Source organism: Equus przewalskii, chromosome X, assembly GCF_037783145.1.
Source record: "Equus przewalskii isolate Varuska chromosome X, EquPr2, whole genome shotgun sequence".
In the NCBI taxonomy this organism is placed as follows: Eukaryota; Metazoa; Chordata; class Mammalia; order Perissodactyla; family Equidae; genus Equus; species Equus przewalskii.
In genome coordinates, this window is record NC_091863.1 from 65,327,900 (window position 1) to 65,346,782 (window position 18,883).

The following is an 18,883-nucleotide window of genomic DNA, read 5'->3' on the forward strand; positions in this document are numbered from 1 at the left end:
TATTTTACTTGAAATGAAATGCATAGAAGACCTGGATAGGCAGAGTTTCATTAACTATCCAACTATGAAGCTATAAGTAAAAGAAAGTTTATGTGCCAGGGAATGTACAAAGAACCTTTTTGTCATTTTATGTCACAGCATTAATGACATTATACAAATGAGGAAACTGTTACACAGGGAGGTGATGCCACTTGCCTAAGGTCATTCAAGTAGAAAGTGGCAGAGCCTAGATTTGAATCCAGATCTGTCAGACTCTAAGCCCATGCTCTAAGTTGTTATGTCAGACTGCTTTTCTTTAAAGAGATTACTATTCAAAAAAAAGTTGCTAAGTTTTATTCCATTTAAAAGGTTCTTTTATATAAAAGAAATTTAATTCTTTTAAAAGTTCTATCGGGGGCCGGCCTGGTGGTGCAGCAGTTAAAGTTCGCACGTTTGGCTTCTGTGGGCTGGGGTTCACCAGTTCAGGTCCCTGGTGTGGACCTATGCACTGCTTGTTAAGCCATGCTGTGGCAGGCGTCCCACATAAAATAGAGGAAGACGGGCACGGACATTAGCTCAGGGCCAGTCTTCCTCAGCAAAAAGAGGATTGGCAGCAGATGTTAGCTCAGGGCTAATCTTACTAAAAAAAAAAAAAAGCCATTCTGTCAGGAAAACAGAGGCTCTAAAAAAGTAAAACCACAGATTATCCTCAAGGGAGTGGTCAGCTTACGAAAAATTAAAAATTAAACTCTGCATTCTTAGGCCTTCAAATATTTTAATATGGCTATATGGTAAAGCAGAAAAAAAAACACGTAATATATTTCTGAGTCGGAATCCTGGTCCTTTCATGCACAGTCTGTGTGATCCTGGACAAGTTATTAAAATATGGATAAAATGCCTATATAGTAGTTTTCCTTTATCCATCAGAGAAGCATTCCAAGACCCTCAGCAGACGCCTGAAACTGTGGATAGTACCAAACCCTATATATACTATGTTTTTTCATATAGTACGTACATACCTATGATAAAGTTTAATTTATAAATTAAGCACAGTAAGACATTAACTAATAATAAAATAGAACAATTATAACAATATACTGTAATAAAAGTTACCATAGGTCTTAGCATCCCCAGTATACAACTTTTTTTCTTTCCTTATTAAGTCAAGAACTTTCACCTTTTCAACTAAAGGAGGCACTTTACAGCTTCTCTTTGTGATATCGGAATTGCCAGCATCACTACTCTTGTGCTTTGGGGCCTTTATTAAGTAAAATAAGGGTTACTTCAAAACAAGCACTGCAATACCATGACAGTCGATCTGATAACTGAGACGGCTACTAAGTGACTAACCGTCGGGTAGCATATACAACAAGGATATGCTAGACAAAGGGATGACTCACCTCCCGGGTGCGACAGAGTGGGATGGAGTGAGATTTTATCATGCTACTCAGAACAGCATGCAATTTAAAACTTATAAATTGTTTATTTCTGGAACTTTCTATTTAATATTTTTGGACTGTGGTTGACCAGGAGTAACTGAAACCGCAAAAAGCAAAACCAAAGATAAGGGGGGACTACTGTATGTCCAGATCACCATGAAGATTAAAGGAGACCAGGCATATAAAGTGATTGAAGGTGCCTGGTATGTGGAAGGCTATTAACAAATGGTAAATGTTATTGTTATTACTATTATTTAGAACAACACTGAAATGGTAAAGAAGCACAAAAGAGCAAGTGAATGAAAGGGAGTGTTGGGGAAAATCTTAATGGTATGATTCAATGTTACTTTAAGCATGCCTTAAGAAAGAGCAAACACAGAAAAATGTGTAGATTTTCAGTAAAAAATGACTAATGATGATGATGTAGTCCTCTTCTGTTAGGGATAGATGCCAGACGCATACTTCCTATACTCTGTTACTGCGTTTTATTTTGAAGCAGGGAGCTATAAGATAGAGTTAAGAGAAGTTGGGTCTTTATATTGGTTGAGAAGACTGGAAGCATCTGAAATCCAGATAAAACTTAAATACTGTGGTTGAACAAATTAAAGGGTCTAGCCAGTTGCAAGAAAAAAGGGCAAACATCTATGCCCTGCTATTCAAATTCTCTGAAGCAGAATTTTGAAAGAGAAGATCTATGGCCTTAACAGATGTTCTGAGGTAGGCTTATACCTCGACATCGAGATTATTTGAAGCATATATAAACAATTGAATATGTGAAACAGTAACGAAATAACACTTATTTTTGTACAGATCTAAAATTGCTTTAATTCTTACTCTGAATAAGTCTCTTCCTTGTAAACATTTTTAAAAAGACGATTTGATTAATGCTCCACTTAATGTTTTAATAAAGCATTTACTTTTAGAAAAAGCAATTGGCTGAGTTATGCAGGCTCTGACTTCTCAGCCATCGTCACCTAAAGAAATAATTGACTTGCCTGGCTATGTACCCAGGGAAAGCACCAATCATCTAGTGACATCTCCCCAAAGTGCAAGCAAAAATCATTACAGGAATAACCTGTGTTTGAGGGGATGAGTCAAACCAATTTAGTCCTATTTTAGTGATGGGAAATGCCATGCTTCCCATAAGGCTACTGTTTCCTGAACAAAATCATTTTAAATGTCAGGAGAAAGCTACCATGTTATAAAAATGATTATATTCTATAAAAAAAAAATGACAAAGAAAGCACAGGGTACTTCAAATTACTCAAAATCTCAAATTATTTCAAAATATGAGTTAAGTGACCCGGATCTCAAGTCTAACTGGATACCAACACAGATTTTTACATGAAACAAAGCTTTTTAAAAACATTTATAAAATAAATTACACATTACCTGGTAATTGTTTTGGTTTTGTGACAACCTCAATTGGTTTGATGATGCAAAATGTGAAGAAAAATTACTCCGTGATGGATTTGTATTTCTGTACATTGTAGTAGATGCGGTATGTAATGAGGTCCGTGGTGTTAAATGGTAGTCTCTATTTTGATACAGTACATTGTCTGACAAGTCTCTAATATTCACCATTTGTGAATTTGGCATACTTCTTCCTGGTCCGGGCAAAGCTGTACTTTGGTTCTCAGCTCGAAGGGAACTGCCACTTTCATAAAATCTTGAGTAGCTTGGTGTCTGTGCTCCCATCAATGCCAACTCTTCCTCTCTGGCATACTCATCATCAGCATCTCCAGTCTCCATTGCAATGGACAAACAAGTTCCTTCTGCTGAACTAGGCTTCTGTGGGACATTTCCTCTCAGAATTCTCTGGGGGTAATCACTAACTGCCAATGAAAATACTTCACGAATTTCCAAGTTTTGCGTTCGACAGTAAGGATCTCTAATAGGTGGCTTTTGCCCGCATAAATTATGTGATGCTAAACCCGTGTGTTCAGGCTTATATAATCTTTGAATTCCAACTGGTTCAATTTTGCAAGGTCGGTGGCACACAGATGGCTTTTGAGGTACTGTCATCTCAGAGGCTTGCATTGAAGAGCCTCCGTAGTTTTTCTTTGTGTGATTGTATACTGAGTTTCCAGCATTTAGCACACTTGTCTGCCTTGACAAAATAATTGTTTTTTCACCTAAGAGCAGAGAGGCATTTTTACAGTGTGCTACTTGTCTTTGAACAGGAATATGCAACTGAAACTCAGTATCATTTTTACTGGCCGTTTTCTGAACAGGGATTTTATGTGCTTCTGTAATTTGTGTATTTGTATGTTTGGTTGTCCCTTGCCTGCTTGATGAACTGGCCGGACTGTATATACCAGTTACAATGACATCATTATTGGCAGATGTCCAAGAAGACTGTTGGCTTGAAGGTCGAGCAATATTAACCACATTTCTGACTGTAATGTCTGGAGCTGCCAAAGAGGTACTGGAAACAGTTCCTGTTGTTGCTGCTCCTGATTCAGAATTCTTACTACTCATTTTTCTTCTCTTATTGCCAACCCACGTCTGGAAGAATAAAAAATGATATTATGGAAAAGTTCTTAACAAAAAAAGAAAAAATAATTTCTCTGTGATAAATTGTATTCTCATTTGTCATAGAACCAAGGCCTATACAAATTTAAAGGGCAAAAGATTCAATAAGAGAAAAAGTAAACTAAGGTATAAAGTCAGAGATGATCAGGACTTGCACTTCATAAATATGTAGGAACTTGATAACAGAATTGTATTATTGCTCCTCTCCACCTCAAAACCCATGCAATTAATCTGTAGCAAGAGCTCTAAAAATATTTATATCCCTTGACCTAGTAAATCTACTTCTGGGAATTGATCCTAAAAAATAATCATAGATGTATACAAAGTTTATATGCAATGATGTTCATCATATATTAATTCATAATAGTGAAAAGTTGGAAGCACACTAAAGGTAGGATATTTAGTGATATTGGAAAATGCTCATAGGACAGTCATGCACTGCATAAAAATGTTTCAGTCAACAACGGACCAAATATACGATGGTGGTTCCATACGATTAATATCATATACCCTTGGTGTGTAGTAGGCTATACCATCTAGGTTTTATATAAGTGCACTTTATGATGTTCTCACGATGAAATTGCCTAACGAATCATTTCTCAGAAAGGTATCTCTGTCATTAAGAGATGCATGATCCTATTGTTAAACAAATACACACTTGCAATTTTCAGATGTAACAAATTCTGTTCTATGAATATATCATAACTTGGTCAATTTAATATTGCTAGATATTTAGATTATTGTTATAAATATTCGCTATTATAAACCATACTGCAATACACATCATTATACATGCATCTTTGTGTCATTGGTCTGTTAGAATGCTATCCTAGAAGGGAAATTGCTAGGTTTTTTGAGATTTTCAAACTACCCTCCAATGTTTAAGAGTGCGGGTTTCACCATACACTCACCAACGCTTTGCCTTATCTTTTCGTGGTCTTTACTAGGCCAGAAGTTAATAAAAGGCATATAATTGCTGTTTTGATTTGAATTTCTATGGTTACTATATTACTTTGATAGAATTACTTATCCGTTACCTTTACTCATTTTCATACTGGGATATTTGTCTTTTTAAATTGATTTATAGGAGTAATTTTCTACTAGAGATAGCAACACTTTGTCACAAGTTGCAAATGTTTTCTCCAGTTTGTCATTAATTTATGGTAAATTAATTTTCTTCTTTACACTTTTCTCTATTTACTGAATTTTATATAATGAATATGTATTTCTTTTATAAACAGAAAAAATACTATTAATAAAATAATATCAGTGGTTGGCACTTAGAATTTGACTACAAAATATGTACTTTTTATAAGTAATTTACTATGATAATTTTAGTATTTTTACATTGAGTCATGATTCTTCTTAAAAAACAATAAAAAATATTTGCTAATGTGATTAGTAAACTTTATAATTATTTCAAAATTCTTCCCATATTATAAACTACCAACACACATTAATCTAGCCTTGTACAAATACGGTGCTGGGTGTATTTGGTGTGTGTTTTTGAAGACCACATAAATTATTCAATTTTCAATATCTATTTATACTATATACAACATTAACGTTTCTGTAATACTATAAATAAAAGCTAACATGTGTTGAATCCCCCTTATGTGCTTTTATATAAATTAGCTCCTTTGCGAGGTGATATTTTTCTAATTGTATAAATAATGCAACCGATGTTCAGAAATATTAAGCAGCTTTTGGAAGCATACCCTGCCAGTGAGTAGCAGAGGAAGGATTCAAAATCAATTTTACTGGGCCGGCTGGTGGTGTAGTGACTGAGTCTGCCTGCTCCGCTTCCATGGCCCGGGGTTTGCAGGTTCAAATTCTGGGTGTGGACCTAGCACCGCTCAACAAACCGCTGTGGCGGCATCCCACATAAAGTAGAGGAAGATTGGCACAGATGTTAGCTCAACACAGTCTTCCTCAAGGAAGACTGGCAACAGATGTTAGCTAAGGGCCATTCTTCCTCACAAAAAAATTTAAAAATCAATTTTACTGGCCCTCAAAGTACATTCTCCTTCCACTATGGTTAGAAACTCCTGAAATGGTCATCTCTGTTTGCCATTTTAATTTTATAATTAGCATTTCTCAAATAAACAAATGTTCTGGGGCCGGCCCGGTGGTGCAGCAGTTAAGTTTGCACGTTCTGCTTCCTGGCGGCCCAGGGTTCACCGGTTTGGATCCCGGGTGCAGACACGGCACTGCTTGGCACGCCATGCTGCGGTAGGCATCCCACGTATAAAGTAGAGGAAGATGGGCACCAATGTTAGCTCAGGGCCAGGCTTCCTCAAAAAAAAAAAAAGGAAATGTTCCATAAACTGAGATGCTCCATTTTGCTTCACATGAGGCCGTGGGAATTTTAAACTCACTGTGATTTAGTTTTACTAAGTAGCAGAGATGAGAATTTCAAGGAGAGGGACAAATGAATAAAACTGGCACAGGAGAAGGAAGCAGGGGAGAAAAACTAAAAGGTTTTATAGTATATGCTCAAGAGAAATATTTAAAATGTTTTTGGATAAATATAATTTCAATGTATGGTTCAAAAAGATAAATTTTACAAATATTCAAAATAAGTTACTGTGTTATGGCTTTTAAGTATGAAAGATATGCATAGGAAGCATGATGCATTTGTTCATAATTTTTACAAAAATATATAAGCATTACATTTAAAAGCTTTCAATGGGAAAGCATGGTGAATTGGTAAAATTTGAACTCAAGAACTACTACATCTGGAGGGCAGCTCTGGGCAATATTTCTAAGAAAACAAACCACCTACCGTGTTCTCATCACAATACCTACCTTACCACAGAAAGTCTAAGGGTGATCTTAGTGCACTGAAAATTTATGGTTTACTTCTATAGTTTTATAGTTCGTATATACATATACATATAAATATATATATATATACATATAGCTGCTTATATAGTTGACTAGATAATTGTATTATGTACCCATCAAACAGTAAAACACAGTAGAATATCACGTGCATATGAAACTCAGCAATCTAACAACCTTACTTGTTCAGAACGCAGCCAAGATAGATGTCACAAGATCCATGTACTTTACTAAAAGTACAACCCTTGGCCTTAAAACACACTTTCTCTTATTTTATACATAATTTTACCAAATCTGGTATCTAATCTATAAAAAATTAGAAATAACAAAACAGGAGGGCCATTGGTGCTAGAGATTGCTGTTGGAGGCACCTTGATGGCACCAAAACTAAGAATGTTCACTAAATATTGCTCACTCAAAAGAAGAAAGGAAAAAGAGATTCGATGTGAGAGATCATTAAATAGTCTGGGGTTTTTTGTAAAGGAGAAAATCACCTCATACAGCTTACCATGTCGTAAGCATTATTATTTTTGTTTTTTGAGGAAGATTAGCCCTGAGTTAACATCCGCCGCCAATCCTCCTCCTTTTGCTGAGGAAGACTGGCCCTGAGCTAACATCGTGCCCATCTTCCTCTACTTTATATGTGGAATGCCTGCCACAGCATGGCTTGCCAAGTGGTGCCATGTCCACACCTGGGATCCGAACCGGCGAACCCCAGGCCACCAGAGCGGAACGTGTGCACTTAACCGCTGGCCACCAGGCCGGCCTCAGAATTATTATTTTATTGTATGCACAGTACAAAAACTGATTTCCATCATGAAACTCTCAGTTAAAAAGTAAGGGTTCAATTATTTTCAATATTCTCTAATGAAGTAAAGTAGGAAAGTACACATTTAAGAAATATTTTCCATTTATAACGTTGAAAATAAAGAAAATTGATTGCCTGAGGGTTCCCGATAACTGAATTAAATTTTACTAAAAGTCATTCAGTTACAGGATCTAAAATTTACCAATGCTTATAGGATATAAATGATTCTTATTCCAAATGCCTCATTGGTAAGAGAGAAAAAAAATGGGTCAAACAAAATTGATATGACGAAAATTTGGGGTTTAGAAACAAAGCGATACTACATAAAAAAAAGAAAAGAAAGACATTTGGGTCACCAATCCATCAATGTGCATAAAATTCTTTCAGTTCTCCCTTAGAAATTCACTGTCTCCAAATCTCTTTTCCTTTTTCTATACCTCCTTCTTTGTTTTTCTATTCCTTTACCCCACTATATTTATTTTTGCATGGATATTTTTACATTTTAACTTCTTTTCACATTGGGATCAAGTTCTTAGCACAGTGGAATTTAAGTTCTTTTGAGGAAAAACACCAAAAAAATGCTATATTAAAAATAACAAAGAAAAAGTCTCTTTCAAGTAGAACATATAGACCTAACAAATATTGGGGTCTGGGGAGGTTGTGGACTAATGAGTCTATAAACAGGTCCCTTCTCCTCTGACTGGAAAAACCACTAAAATTGTGTTGGAATTTAGATTAGGAAGACTGAATTTCTGTACAATTTACACTCTCCTAGAACAGAGAGAATGAATCTGTTTTACACAAGTCTTTATACCTTACATAACATTTTACTTGTAAGCTTGCATTCTAGACATTTATTTCTTTCATTCTCATTGTTTTAGATTTCACACCATGTGGAGCATAAATACAAACCCTTGTATTTCAGCACTCTCAATATTCAAGTACAAGCAAGTAAGTTATTAAGGGAAGATTGTAATTACAAGTTGGAAATATAAAAGGTCACAGTCCACAAAGCAGCTGCCTGAGAAGGCTTTTCACTTTAAAGTAATCGTAAAATATAGGGGGAAAAATTATTGCAGGAAAAACCAAAACCAATTTATACTTACAGAATTAAATCTCATCAACTTGAAACAGCACATGTTTATATTATTTTTTCTAAGGCAATTAAACATTTTTCTCTGAGGTTTACTAAAGGTATTTCAAATAGGGAATTTAGAGCTACCAATAGGAGATATTTCTAGTTCTTACACAAATCTGAATATGATGGATCAGCAAATAAGAAACAGATATCCTAGATATTTCCCCCCTAGAATTGGTGGCATAATTCCCTTTGTGAAGGTGAATATATCTTTTAGTCTTTAAAAAATAGATTTTCCTAAGAGTTCTGCTTATCAAGAGATTTTTATCTTTAGGGTCTTTGAAAGTTCCTCCAACAGAAGAATAAAGTTAAAAACAGACGTCCTTTCTCTTTTCCAAATTAGCTTAATGAATGACATGGATGAGAAAGTTGCTAATCTTTGAATCTCTAAGGTTTCATGCCAGGAGGATTTGCAGCATGTTCAGACAAACATGAAAGGTTCTACGCACTCAATAAAACCTGTGACTAGTTCTGTTAGATTTATCTCTTGCCTCCTCTCTATTATCTTCTCATTGCCTGTCACAAACATATAGCAGCTCTGATTTTTACAGCTGAATGACTATGGTTGTAATAAAGGAAAATTTCCTCCCTTGGGATTTCTTGTCCCTTACTCACTAACCCATTAAAATGTACGAACTTCACTTAGAAGGAGGAGGAAGTATTCATTAAAAAAACGCTAGGTTTTCTTAAAAAGACAAAAATACTAAAGTCATAAATGCCTGATGAAAAAATTCAAATACAACAAGAAAATATGCTGGGTACACAACAATCCCTCTGTAAATGCATGTTTTCCTGAAATCATTTTGGAGAGTTATATCTAGATATAGTCTAGGTTTAAAGAAAGCATGAGATCAACAACTAATCTTAAAAGAACTCATTAGTTCAAAGGACTGGGATGTTTTAAAGATATGTTTACAATGTAAAAGCTTTAGTGTTTCCAAGGTATTTATAGAAACAAATACATACTAAATGATAAGCTCTATTTTTAAAAAATATATATTTTTATACCAGGGAAATGAAGCTGTTTACAAAGTTAGTGACTTCATACCCTGATAGTTTTTCTCATATTAAGCAATTATCAGTTGTAATAAACAGCTATAAATTCGAGAGTGTAAGACCTCAATACTTACCCTGACTACACTGAAGTCCAGCTTAGTCTCCTGTGCACACTGTAATATGAGCTGAAAGCAATTTTTACTTTGATTTGTCATTCCATTTTCATAATAACGCTGTAAAATCCTTTGTTGTTCTACAGTAAATACAGAACGTAGATTCATCTAAAAATAAAAGAAGATATTCTGAAAATTGGAATAAAAATTGTGTATGTGTAGAATCTGCACACTTTTGTTTTTTGACACAATTTCAGTGCTTCCAAGCTGCAAGATTTCTTTAAGTGAATTAATCTTGGTAACGGGCAATAATTTGTGTGCTAAAGGGAGACAGGTTCTCACTGAAAATTATACATATTGCGAACACCTATTGAATTTGTTCAGAAAAAAGTACCAACTTTAAAGACAAAAAAAAGAGGAAAGCCCTTATCTGGCTAGTGTCAGTGCATGGGGAAAAAAAAGATTCTTTCGCTGAAATAAATATTTATGGCTAATAAAGGCAGAGATGGTGGTAGCCATACGTGGTCAATTATCAACAGGGACACTCACTGTTCTTTGTCAAGGAAGACATCTGGCATATGTCTTACAGCAAAAAGCTGTGCTGTGGAACAAAAGGGTGCTTTTATTTTTCCTCTTTCTGGGATAAAGGGGTTCTTTTTACATACTAAAACAAACCTCTCTTTAAAGCTTGAAAATAAACAAGAAGGCTTAGTGACTGTGAAAATTTCTTTGCTTTAGGCAATACTAACCGTAATAATTATTTTAATAGCTATAGTATATAAATCAAAATTCAAAATCATGTATATTTTACTAAAAATAAACCATGTAAAAACTATGTACCTTTTAATTAAATTGACACTATCATAATCAGACAAGAGAAATTAAATAAACATTTTATCCTTCCTGCAAATAGGCAAGATGTTTAATATTAAGAGAAAACAACTCTGTGAATCTCACAAATAAAAGGTAGGTCAAACTCTTTTTAAAAAGATGAATTCTAGTAGTGCATTTTATAAAGAAGAACTCTTGTAATTAGATTAAGTCAATTTCAGGTTCTTGTAGAAAGCTGTGACACCGAAATTGTTACTCCTAAAACTTGACAGACAGAAAGAAAATCCTTCCCAAGTAAAGTGTCTCTTCAAAATTGGGAAAACAGCAACAACATAAACGCTATAAAACCAAACCAAACAGAAATCATTCTAGTATACTGGGTATGGAAATAAACAAGTACAGTGACATGGAAATAAAAAATAATTTTCCTTTCTCTGAATATTTTGAACCATAAAGCAGTCTCATAAAGAAATCAAAAACAGCCATATAGCCAAACATTGCAATTTGTACAACTTGACTTTCTTTCATGCCTACACAAATATCTATCTAATTTTAAGAAATCTGATTAGAGAAAATCAGATGTGGTTTCAAGAGGGCAGAGAAAAAATGAGAGTAGAGTTTCTCCCCGGAACATTCAGAAACAAATAACTTCACTAGCTTTCTGAAGGGGAATCTCATTCAAATACACCAACGTGGAAAGAAAAACCTCTTATCTGCAACCTGACCAAATTTTCAAAGACATTTGGGTCAGTGGGTAGGGACAGTATGCATCGAATCAATATTTACTATCATGGCCGCCAGATTTCAGAGCAGGTTCCTTTTTCTAAATGGTTCAGCTACAGTTAAGAGAGGAGTCAGAAGATGAAGCTCAAATACCTGAAATACCTCATCTGGTGTGGATTTAGAAGCAAGATACTTTGGAATGAATTCTGAGGAGAGTGGTAAACGTCAATTCACCAATGCATAATCAGGCTAACGGCTCTGATCCTTTGCTGCAGGGCTGTAGTTACCACAAAAAGCACAGAGTGCCAGATATGGATGATCCCCAAGTGTGATGATACCTGCCCTAATAATATAGGAATGTTTTCCTCATGGCTGGCTATAACTGTTACACTTACCCAAGTATGATAGGAACCTTAAAAAGCACAGCAGGTCCTTCCCCACTGATACCAATAGCCAAATATAGGTGACAAGTACCAAACAGATTTCTAGTGTCAACAACTCTGACAGTAGACAATGCTGTGACCTTTTTGGTTTTTTCCTTAAATTCACCAGTAATAGCAGGAAGGCCACTTTGCTCAAGTGATCTACTATTTTTCCTTCAAATGGTAGAAAGTTCATTCTTTACTACAACAACTAGATAAACTTTTGTAAGCTAGATATCTTGTCATTATCTACACTCACTTTAGTTATCTTGGTCTATTAAGTGGCAAGATATTGAATGGCTGCAAAGCCAAAGCTCTTAATAGTTTGTACAAAAATCAGGAAGAATTGTAAAAAACCTTCATTTTAAAAGTTGGGTTCTTATTTACGTGTAAGATAAAATGACAGTTTCATGGAAATTGAGATCTGTTGTGTTGCAGTAGGGAGGGTAATTGAGTCAGGGGATTAAATACTGAAATAACGAGTCATTTAGCTTTTCCCTTAAGATTTCCTAGTCTAATACTCTTTGCATTGTACCACCCACTAAGCACACGCCAGCCCATAGGAATAAGATAACCTGTGTCCTATCCTCAGCTCCACTGTGGACTATTGGGTAAATCACTTAAATTTTATGAGCATCCATTTCCTAGTCTGTAAAATGCTGGATTATATAACTTGATTACCTACCAGTCTGAATTGCTACAAATAATTTAGGATATGTGAACTCATTGTTCTTAAGTTGTAAAGCATGTTACAGGTGTAATATAATTATAGTTTTAAGTATAACTAGGCCCTTCAGCCTATCTATCATATTCTGGTATGAGATTTCTCAGGTTGCTCTAAACTTTAGAATTCCATGTTTTAATGAGGGCACAGAGCCATTGAGAGAAGATTAAATTATGCTCAGTATGTTCTATTCAAACGAGCAAAGCAATGAGTAAAATATTTTAGATGTATTGCTTCGGAAGTACTTGAAAAATACACCTTCTAGGAATGACTGCCTCCTTAGAAGTTTCAGATAGTTAAGGTTATATTTTCACAAGGGAATATTTCACATAAATTCCTATATACATTGTTCTTATATATCTAACGTAATACTTAAAACCAGCTCTAATAATGACCAAATAATGTCTTAACTGGTTAAATCACTTCAAAAGTACCAAAAAACTTTACTCATAAGTATTCATTCTTGAAAAACTTGATTTTAAAAATGGGATGAGTCCATAAAATCATCACCAATCCAAATATAACACACCCTTTCCAACATCAAAAATTTAATTTTGGGGTAAGCCATTGATGTTTTTGTTGTCATTGTTTGTTTACAAAGAATTGAGCCTAGGTTAATATAACACCTTGAATATCTGTATCTGGGCCAACATGTCTCTATTAACAGTCTCCTTTTTTTTCATTATTATACACTTTTAAGTTTACGTACAGTAAAGTTCACTCTTTTTGGTGCACAGTTTTATGAGTTAAGACAAACATATATGGTCATAAAACAGTTGCCACAATCAAGATACAGAACAGTTCCATCACTCCAAAAAATTTTTCCTTGTGCTACTTCTTTGTAATCCATCCCTCCAGCCAGGCCAGCCCCTGGCAACTGCTAATCTCTTCCATTAATTTTGACTTTTATTGAACATCATATAAATGGAATCATATAATATGTATTCTCCTGAGACCACAGGGTTTCCAATTTCTCTGCAACCTTGCCAACATCTGTTATCTTTTGGTTTTTTAATAATAGTCATTCGAACAGGTGTAAACACCATACACAAAAATTAACTCAAAATAGATTAAAGACTTAAACATAAGATTGAAACTGCAAAACTCCTAGAAGACAACGTAGGGAAAAATCTTCTGGACATTGGTCTTAGCAATGATTTCTCAGATATGTCACCAAAAGTATAGGCAATAAAAGCAAAACTAAAGTGGGACTACATCAAACTAAAAATCTTCTGCACAGGAAAGGAAATCATCAACAAAATGAAAAAGCAAACTAATGGGGGAAAATATTTAAAACTATATATCTGATAAGGGGTTAATAATTTCCAAAATATATAAGGAACTCCTACAAGTCAATAGCAAAAAAATCTAATTACTCAATTAAAAAATGGGCGGGGCCAGCCCCATGGCGTAGTGGTTACGTTTGGTGTTCTCTGCTTGGAGGCCTGGTTTCATGGTTCGGATCCCCAGGGCAAACCTACAACACTTGTCATTCATGCTGATGCAGCGACCCACATTTAAAATATAGGAAGATTGGCACAGGTGTTAGCTCAGGGCTAATCTTCCTCAGGAAAAAAAATGGCAAAGGGCTTGAACAGACATTTCTCTGAATAAGACATACAAATGATCAAGAGGTATATGAAAAGATGCTCAACATCATTAATTATATGAGAAATGCAAATAAAAACTACAGTGACATTGGGTGTATTTTAACTGTCATTCAGTTAAAAATATTTCCTATTTTCCATTTTTTATTGTTTAATTTAAAATATTTAAGAATTTCCAGATATCTTTGTTATTAACTTTTTAGTTTGGTTATGATTAGAGAACACACTTTGCATGACTTCAATTGTTTTAAATTTTTTAAAGTTTGTTTTATAGTCCAGCCATAATATGGTTTCTCTTAAAGAATGTTCCATGCACACTTGAAAGGAATGTGTCTTCTGCTGTTGTTGGGTGGACAGTTCTAAAAACTTCAATTGGTTATGTTGGTTGATAGTATTGTTCAGATCTTCTACATCCTTCTGATTTTCTGACTACTTGTTCTATCAATTACTGAAAGAGGAATAATGAATCTCCAAGCATAATTGTGCACTTGTCTATTTCTATTTTTTAATTATATGTTTGCTTTTTTTTTTTTTTTTGCTGAGGAATATTCACCCTGAGCTAACATCTGTGCCAATCTTCCTCTATTTTGAGTATGTGGGTCACCACTGACTGGTGTAGGTCTGTGCCTGGGAACTGAGCCAGGGCCAGCAAAGTGGAGTGCGTGGAATTTAACCACTAGGCTATGAGGCTGGCCCCTGAGTTTTGCTTTACGTATTTTTGAAGATCTGTTGTTAGGCACATACACACTTAGAAGTGTTACATCTTTTTGATGAATTGTCCTTTATTCATTATGGAATATCCTTCTTTGTTTCTCATGCTATTCCTTGTTCTACATTCTAATTTTTCTGATACTAATACATATACTTCAGCTTTGTTTTGAATACTCTGTCATAGTATATAATTTTTTATTATTTTACTTTTAATTTAAGTCTTTATAAAGTGAATTTCTCATGAACAGGATATAGTTGGGTTTAAAAAATTCAATATGACAATATGTCCTTTAATTAGTGTGTTTAGATCACTTACATTTAATGTAATTACAGATACAGTTGCATTTAGGCATACCATTTTAGTTGTTTTCTGTATGTTGTTCTGACTTTTTCTTCTTCTGTTCCCCTTTCTCCAACTTCTTTTAGATTATTTGAATATTTCTTGGAATGTTTTAATTCACTGGCTTTTGGACTACATTTCTTTACATATTTTTGAAGTAGTTGCTTTAGGGATTACAATAAATATATCTAATTTTTCCTTTCTACATAGTTATTATTTTATAACCTCAATTACAACCATATGGTCCCTTTACCCTCTCCCCTTTATGTTAAAGTTTTCATATGTAGAAAATCTATATACATTGGAAATCCTACCAGACAATGTTATCATTCTTACTTTCAACAGTCATATATATTTTAAGAAACTTAAGATGAGGAAAAATGGTATTTCACATTTACCCAGATATATACCATTTATTTTGCTTTTTCGTCATTCCTGAAGTTCCAAATTTTCCTCTAGTATCATTTCCATTCTGCTTGAAGCACTTCCTTTAACACTTTGTAGAGCACGTATGCTGGTGAAAAATTCTCTTAGTTTTCTTTTATCTGGGAATGTCTTTATTTCATAATCGTTATTGACGTATATTTTCACTGGCTATGGGATTCTGGGCTGACAATTCTTTTCTTTCAGCACTTTAAAGATGTTTTCCCACTGCTTTTGGTCTTCATGATTTCTCATGAGAAATCCAGGGTCATTTTCAAATCCTTATTCCCCATACATGCTGTTTTTCTCTAGCTGTTTTCAACACTTTGTCTTTGGTTTTCAGCAGTTTGATCATGATGTGTTTGGGCATGATTTTATTTGACTTTAACTTGTTTCAAGTTACTTGACCTTCTTGAATCTGTAAATTTTTATCTTTCATCAAATTTGAAATTTTTCGGCTATTATTTCTTCAAATATATATTTTTTCTTCACCAATCTTTTTCCTATCCTTTTGGGACTTCAATGACATGAATACTCAACCATTTGATATCATCCCACAGGTCCTGAGGCTCTGTTTTTGTTTTTTCATCTTTTTTCTCTCTGTTGGTTAAACTGAATAATTTCTATTGATTTACCATAAAATGCGGTGACTATTTCTGCTGTGATGACCATTCTGCTATTGAGTCTATATGGTGACTTTTTAAATTTTAGATATTGAATTTCTCAGCTTCAAAATTTTCATTTTCTGATTTGTGTGTGTGTTAGGAAGATTGGCCCTGAGCTAACATCTGTTGCCAATCTTTTCTTTTTTTTTCTTCTCCCCAAAGATCAGCACATAGTTGTATATCCTAGTTGCAAATCAGTCTAGCTCTTCTATATGGGATGCTGCCACAGCATGGCCTAATGAGTGGTGCATAGGTCTGTGTCCAGGATCCGAACTGGCAAGCCTGGGGCTGCTAAAGCAGAGCACATGAACTTAAACCATTCGGCCATGGGACCAGCCCCCTCATTTTCTGTTTTTTATAGCTCCATGACTGGGATCCATCATTGGGTCAAAGCCTCAAGAGAAAAGGAGGAAAAAATACAGAAGCTCACACATATGTGGCTGCTTCTCCAAATTCTGACTCCCCTCCCCTATCTACCCACTTTCTTTACTTTTCAGAGTCCTCAGATAGTTACTTTTAAATTTTTGTCTAGAGATGTTAGCTGTAACCAGCAGGAGAGAGACACTCTAGTGAGCTTACTCCACCTTACTCAGAACTGGAACTCTAGCATTGTATTTTTTTATTCTTCTTTTTCTTTCACTGAGGAAGATACTCCCCGAGCTAACATCTGTGCCAATCGTCCTCTATTTTGCATGTGAGTCGCCACCACAGTGTAGTTGACAAGTGGTGTAGGTCTGTCCCCAGGATCCAAACTCATGAACCCAGGTCCCTGAAGCTGTGCATGCCAACCAAACTTAACCACTATGCCACGAGGCCAGCACTAGCTGTATTTTTTAAATTTAGATCAAGCTAAACTCTAAAGAACTTTGTTCTATGTCAGATTAAACCTATATTTATTCTTTGCTAAAGACAAATAGTTTGGGGCTGATATTACTGTTTGAGAATTTCAAAAAATCATGGAACCATTTTTCCGTCTCTCTCAGGAGATTTTATAAACAAAAATATTTTATAATTATGCTTTTCAATAAATCAAAGCTTAGAAAATTTTTGAGGTAAATGAAAGGTATTAGTAATAATATTTTTAGGCATTTTCTTTTGGCATTTTAATTTTCTTCACCTTGCCAATGCATGTTTCATGTGTAATTGTATACCGTTTAGTTATTCTGCATAATTTGTTGAGAAGATATTTGAAGGTTATCCTGTTACCACTACACTTCCATTTCTAAGATGTTTTGAGTAATGAGTTATTCTGGAAAGCTAAAGTATATATTCCTTCAAGTGATAAAGCTTTATTTTTCATAAGATGGAAATATTTCTGGAAGACAATATGCACTCTCCTGACTTTTTAAACAGAGTATGAAAAGGAATTAAACTATCTTTTATGAGGCAATTTATAATGGGTCATCATTATAAGCATAATCTATTAAGTCATGTTCTAATAATTGTGTAGAGGTGTTTGTCTCTTCACTAAAAGACTTTAGATTCTTGCACATGCTTTTTATAGTTTATCTCTCACTCTTGTTGTCAGTTGTCATTTGTCATGCTGTCAATGGGCTTGCCTTTAGCAATTCCCTCTCACTCTTCTAATTTTCTATGTTTTGTTGTTTTTGTTAATTTCTTTCTTCTAATGCGGTGAAAGACAAGAGACTTTTAGGAAAGGCCTGAGAGGCTCACCCATGACTATTGTTTGGGTCTTACCTTGTAGATACTATGACACTTATTTTCCTGAGTTTTCTGGAGGAATTCTATATAAATGAGGGACTACTACTGTGTTTATTTATTCTAGTAAAGGTCTATAATAAGTTAAAATGGTTATTTCATTTCACACACTTATGAACTACACAGTAATGGAATAGAAAGTTTGATTAAATTCAGCCCCTCTGAGCATGTGGGTATTTGGTGATGGTAAAGTAAAATGTATGGTACTAATTGTTTAATAAATTGAGTAGCTGCCATCTTTTTTGTTTATTAGTGAGAAAATAAGGCAAACAGAAACATTAGTTAAATATTAAATTATTCTTAACAACACAGAGGAAGTGAGGTTGGGGGTGAGAGAAGAACAAAGTTGTCATAGAGTTTTGAGTCTTTTGGATTGAGTGAACTTATGTATTCCGCTCCTAGGTCATTCTAGTCATTCTATCAATTTTTGTGTCCCAATGATAGACAAAGGGAAGCCAGCAGGCCAGTTTCACCACTGATGATTTTTACAGATGAAGAATTTTACACTCAACTGTCTAATGCTAAATAATCCGCTTTGCTCTGTCTTAACGAATTAGGCAGAAGTAAGGGTATAGCAGAAGGAGAAGAATTTCCTTAACTCCACCTCACTATACTATGAGATTCTGGGAGATGGTGAGCAAATTTCCATCTTTTTAATTCTCCAGTTTGTAGAACAATGTCTGGGACATAGTAAGTGTTCAAAGCATTCCAAAGTGTTACCTCCACCTCTATTTTCTGAAAAAGTTTGTGTAGATTTGATATTATTTCTTTCTTAAATGTTTTGTAGAATTCACTAGTGTAACAATTTGGGCTTGGAGATTCCTTTGTTTTTTTTTAAAGATTGGTACTTGAGCTAACATCTGTTG

At 34.7% G+C, this 18,883-nt stretch overlaps 1 protein-coding gene across 3 annotated transcripts in view; it reads right to left on the minus strand.

Moving 5' to 3' along the window:
• HDX (highly divergent homeobox) overlaps nt 1–18,883 on the minus strand; it is a 193,334-nt gene that overhangs the window by 107,603 nt on the left and 66,848 nt on the right. For 2 of the 3 annotated variants that reach the window (XM_070603404.1, XM_070603405.1), the window contains 2 exons: nt 9,874–10,020; nt 2,811–3,926 (listed from right to left, as the gene is read on the minus strand). In XM_070603404.1, the coding sequence (XP_070459505.1) occupies nt 2,811–3,926; nt 9,874–10,020 (1,263 nt within the window). The remainder of the gene's footprint in view (nt 1–2,810; nt 3,927–9,873; nt 10,021–18,883) is intronic. The other variant, XM_070603406.1, reaches the window with a different exon arrangement.